This window comes from Loa loa (assembly GCF_000183805.2).
Source record: "Loa loa unplaced genomic scaffold supercont3.180, whole genome shotgun sequence".
NCBI classification, from domain to species: Eukaryota; Metazoa; Nematoda; class Chromadorea; order Rhabditida; family Onchocercidae; genus Loa; species Loa loa.
In genome coordinates, this window is record NW_018108360.1 from 100153 (window position 1) to 105755 (window position 5603).

A 5603-nucleotide genomic window follows, 5' to 3' on the forward strand; every position below is an offset into this window, starting at 1 on the left:
ATATATATATATATATATATATATATATATATATATATATATATATATATATATATATATATATATATATATATATATATATATATATATATATATTTAACTATTTATTTATATTTATATTAGGCATGCAGTAATCTTCACGGTCTATTTCCATTATCGATTCTAAAATTAAATTTTAAAATTATGTATTTACTGCAATGTGGTACACTATAACACTATTTATCATTTCAGCATTAAGAGTAAATTAAAAAAAAAAAGGAAACGAAGCTTAATTTAAGGACATTAACTGGTCTCACATCAGGTGAAAATCATTTTAGAAGGAGAGTTGCAGTAGGAAATTAACTTAAGTCTATGCTAATGCCTTTATTTATTTGTTTATTTTTTCTTTCCTTTTGCTTCAAACATTTTCCAATGTACTCCCAGTGGAACAGCTTTCAATTTCGCGAAATAAACAACATATATTGAAGTTTCTTGCAAATAAGGAAGCACAAAGTGTCACATTTTCTTTTTTACTCCAATAACATGAGCATAAAATGGGAGTGAAAAGTGAAATAATTGGAATGTGGAAGAAGTTTGAGTAATTCCAACAATATGATAGTGTTGTTCAAATTCATATCACACTTCTAATTTTGTCAGATGGAAGAATTGGTTTATAAAAATTTTTCTCTATTAAATTGAAATTTTCATTTTCATTTTCTTACGAAATTTCTAGCATTTTATAATTGGAAGGAGACAGAAAGAGAGATAAAGAGAAAAAAGTTTATTAGCAAATAGATGCCAACAAGGCATGGCTTCTGATTTACGAGAAATGATTTATAAGAAATGACAATTAAGAAAGGTAATTTAAATTAATGCTAAAAATTTGGTTACTCATTAAGTTTAAATATCTTTTGTGTAAAACTTTTTGTTTTGTAAATTGCTTATAAATTTATGAAACATTCTCAAATGACAATATATTTTTTAAACGCAGTTATTTGATATGAATATTGTTGAAGAGATCATCAAACGCATTACTGACAATAAGCAAAAGTAAAAATGTCACAAATCTTTATTGACGAACTAATAAACATATATCAAGCATGAATGAGTTGAGTAATAGCAAAACAAGTTGAAACATTTTCGTTTTATCCTTTCTCGCTTTTCTTTCTCAAAGTTAAAATTGCCATTGAAAACGAAAAGTCTTTCAATTTTTACGAAGGTCACATAAGCGCACAATTGATAATATCAAAGTAAAAAACTGAAGTGCCCAAGTTTTTTAGTCTTCAAATTAGTGTAATATCAAAATTTTGAAATTCATTTGCTATAATTTCTTTAAATAAATTTATTTTTGTTTTCGAAAAAACTATTTTAATAATTATAATTTAAAATATGATGACCAAGAATATTACATGCAAAAGTAGAAGAGTTTTTCCTTTTTTCTTTTTTTGATATTCGATTTTATGCTCAGATTCATACACAAATATATTACGCATTTTAAATCAGTGAAATTGTATAAGATATGAGACAATGTGAAAATATAAATGAGCAAAATAAACCAAAATATTTGAAATTTCCTAAACATAAAATTTATCATCATAAAGAATTTAATTTCGTTTACTATAAGAAATTTGTGTGTTGTGAAAGAATTTCAAATTTAAACAAATAACTTCTACTCATTAATTAAAACAAATGGAAAGAATAAAAAAGAAGGGAAGCTGTGAAAGAAAAAGAAAAGGATGATGAAATGTAAAAAGTAATCATCCTTATTGAAATGATTACTTTCATCCTTTGTCTTTCATTTTCCAATCGCTTCACTTTTCCCTTCACTTTTATTTTTATATATTTATTAAAACACAACAAGTATTATTTATGATTAAAGGATTATTCAAATTAAAAAAACTTTAATTATTTTCGAAAAAAAAAGAAAAAAAGGGAAAATAGATTTTCAATCTGTAAAAAATATTACTTTTCAAGTTAATTATTTTTGCATTTTGTAAATAAAAATTGTTTATCTTGTTTGGAAAGATTTTTTTTTTCTTAACAACAACAGTTTCTTTCATTTGAAAACAGGGAGGAAAAAGGGGGAAAAAAAAACAAAAGAAAAACGACACCACAAGAAACAGCGAAATTGAAATGACAGGTGGCAAGGAAAATTTATGACCAGCAATTGTGATAATTTGTAGCAGTTTGTAGAAACTAAATTGAAGTCTCAAAATAAAAAGAAAACAATAACTTTGGGAATTTGAAAGTTATTTTTATTTTTCCCCCATCATACAGAAATTAATTAAAATAATAGTGTGAGCTAATTAATGATTAGAAAATAGATTCCATTAGAAAGGATGGCAAAAAACAAAAAGGTTGAATGTAGCAAATAAATTTTGTGAATTTCATAAAATAGCATAAATTTAAACGAGAGGAGAGAGTAAAAAAAGAGATCTTTTAGAATGCAGGTCAAAAAGCTGCAAAATAATTTGTCACACCTAAATGGAGCATCTGGAACGAATAAGCATTTGAATAAGTGAATGGTGCATAAGCAGACATTTATCAAATTTCATTTTTTTTTTCTTTCTCTAAATGTGATCGATTGACATACGGATAAATAGACTTGGACAGGACAATGATGAAGTGAAGGGACAATGATAAAATATCACTCAGTTATTAAATTTTTGAAAAATTATTTTTAAATTATATTAAAGTACTGGACAATCTCAGTGTGCACAATTACTTCGATGATTTCATATCAATCATTTCAGTGAATTAAGATTAAATCATTAATTGGTGATTCATCATTGGTCAACAAAATGAATATAACAAAAAATTTTGGTCTAAACAACATAGTTTAGATCATGTCATAATGTAATCTCAAAAGAATTCATAAATCCCAAAGTACTTAGACAGATGCATTGCCATTTCCATAGGACCGATACGATAAGTGAAGCTTGTTTTTAGTTAGTTTTTTTTTTTTTTTCTCTATCTTTCATTTTTTCCTACATGTTGTTGAATATTTGATATTGCTAGAGAGATTAGAAAGTCTTACATGAAAGATTTCAAGTAAGAATTAAATTGCAATGATTAATGGTTAAAGTGAAATCTGGAAATAAACAAACAAATTTTGTTAAATTCATGTCATATTGGATAGCAGAGACTGCATGATGAAATGAATTAAATAAAATTATTTGGAGGAAAGAATAACAACTCAATTTTCATTGCATAAACTCATTTGTTTAAATATTTCAAGGTAGAAAGGTAATTCATAAGTTTTCCTTTTTTCACCTTTCTCAAAATTCATATTGTAATTTGGTTTTTGCTTTTAAATTTGATATTTTTGGAACGGATTTTTGTCATGTCCCAACATTGCTACAAGATGACAGATTAAGGCATTTCCGGCGGATAGCTTTAAAATTGAACAAGAAATAAAATCAATATTAAAAGGCTTAGGTAATGTTTCGAGAGAAAAAAAAACGATTGTAATTTTTTTTTTTTAAATCTTAAAAGTTAAATCGATATAAAGATATGTTGGTAACTTTCAAAATTCTTTCATGATATCTGTTAATTGAAGTAACTTAGGAAAGTAGCATAATTAAGATAAATTTAACAGATGGATTAATCCATTATCTATTTTGGGGATTGATGTAATTTTGTGCTCAACTTTTTGCTGTCATGCCATTTAATGACAGTGTGGCGTAAATACTGTAATTCTGGTAATTCACAACAATTAATTTCAAAAATTTTAATTTTTGAAATATAATTTAATTTGATAATTTGATTTTAAATTATCCATTGCTATCAGTTTATTTCAGGAAAGGGAAATTGACAATTTACTTTAAAAAAAATTTGTACAAATTGGAAGGAACAATCGGATTTTTATCAAAAAATTGAACAATTATTTCGAGAAAGCTTGCTTACTGCTACTAATAGGGATTACATCCTGAGAGATCAATGGTGATGATAATAATGATAATAATAATGATGATGATAATAATATCGTTGGGATGTTTGTATTTGCTGCGAAGCAAATGCGGTCACCAATAGATTGATGTGGAAACAAAGAAGGATGATGCTCTTTCGTCAATGATAAAAATTTGATTAATTGTCATACTCCCGCTACTGCTGTTGATGATGATGACAATGATGATGACGATGATATCATATGATGACAGTAATGATAGTGATAACGACAATATGTAATATCAGTGATTCTGGTTACATTTATCCCAAAATTTATCGATATTCGTGAGTATGATGTAATCAACTTGATAAAATGAATAATCAATTATTAACCGAACAACCAAGTAACACCTATATCCTGCATTCCTCCTTCTTACCTTATTGCTTACTTGCTGATGCAAGTTGTTATGCATGCAGATAAATGCAAAATGTCCAATCTACTCGCCAGTCTATCCCCCTGGTGTGTATGTTGTTTGCAGGTAATGCATAAGAATGCATGTGTGTGTTTGTGTGTGTGTGTCTGTGTGTCTGTGTCCGTGTCTGTGTCTGTCTCAATTTAGTACGACAGTTTGAATGACGTTGAGTTGGTTGTCGACGAAGTTTTAAAGTTGCTAGCGTTAGCCTTTTGATGAATATATATGGATGTGTATGTGTATGTATGTGTATGTGTGTTGGTATGTGAAGAACTTCCAGGCCTTCTGATATATTTGAGGAGAGGGAGAATGTGAGGAAAGAAGAGATGATGAAGAGTATCAGGCACAGTGAAGGGAAGTAAGCTTTTAATAGGTGACAAGGCGTAGAGGACGGAAGAGGAATATTTTCCAGTTTTCTAAGCTTTGACGGATCTGAAGACAAGCTGAAGAGAATAAGCCGGACCGAGTGATAGGTTGGTATCGTTTAGTGAAATGGGCCTACTTGTGGAAATGATGCTGTGGTAATAAGCCTAGGAGAGGATGGTAAGGTAAACTGAAGACCGATGAATGCATACATTCATGTGAAACGAACAGGATCGCCCAGGAAGAGAAAGATCCCATAAGCTAGGAAGAATAAAGGTTGGCTCCTCGACTTCGGCTTCTCAACCCCTTTCTTAGCCTAAAATGGAAACATTTCATGTTGTCTTTCTTTCTTTAAAATGATACCTTTAAAATTCCATTCCAATTATCCCATATTTCTCCTTCTTTCCATTTTTTCTCCTCTCCCCCGCTCACTTCCAGAAACTCTTCCTCCCGAGATATTTCCTTTGCATATCTTCTTTTCTTTGCCCATCCTTTAACATATCCTAAAATAGCATCTTTGTCATTCTCAACATTCCCGCTTCCGCCTTCCTTTCCCACCGATTGGCTATTTGCTGGAGGATCCATTATAATTATTATCGTATAAATGTTTTGCACTTCATCATTCCTTTCCTCGTTTTCTCTTTCTTCCTGACCCTTTCTTCCTCCTCACTATGATATGGTCAAACTTTTCCTTTTTTGCCTTTTTTAAATACGGAATGTTTTGGAAATATTTGAAATGTTTCATTGTAAAATTTCATTCAGAATTCCCACAATACCGTAATGAAAGGATGATCCGTAAAAATTACAAAGTCTCCTTTTTTTCCTCCCTCTCTCTCTCTCTCTATCTCTATTCTTTCTCCTCCTCTCTTACAATTAAAAATTTTATTGCTATATTACTAC

At 29.1% G+C, this 5603-nt stretch overlaps 1 protein-coding gene across 1 annotated transcript; it reads right to left on the bottom strand.

The window, feature by feature from the left end:
* Positions 1–4332: 4332 nt before the first annotated feature.
* Positions 4333–5288, bottom strand: LOAG_18035 (hypothetical protein; the record flags this gene model as incomplete). The annotated part of the gene is made up of 3 exons (XM_020450705.1): positions 4333–4772; positions 4929–5019; positions 5067–5288. 3 exons carry the CDS (start codon positions 5286–5288, stop codon positions 4333–4335), a joined length of 753 nt encoding a protein of 250 aa, XP_020305583.1.
* Between the last annotated feature and the right edge of the window lie 315 nt (positions 5289–5603).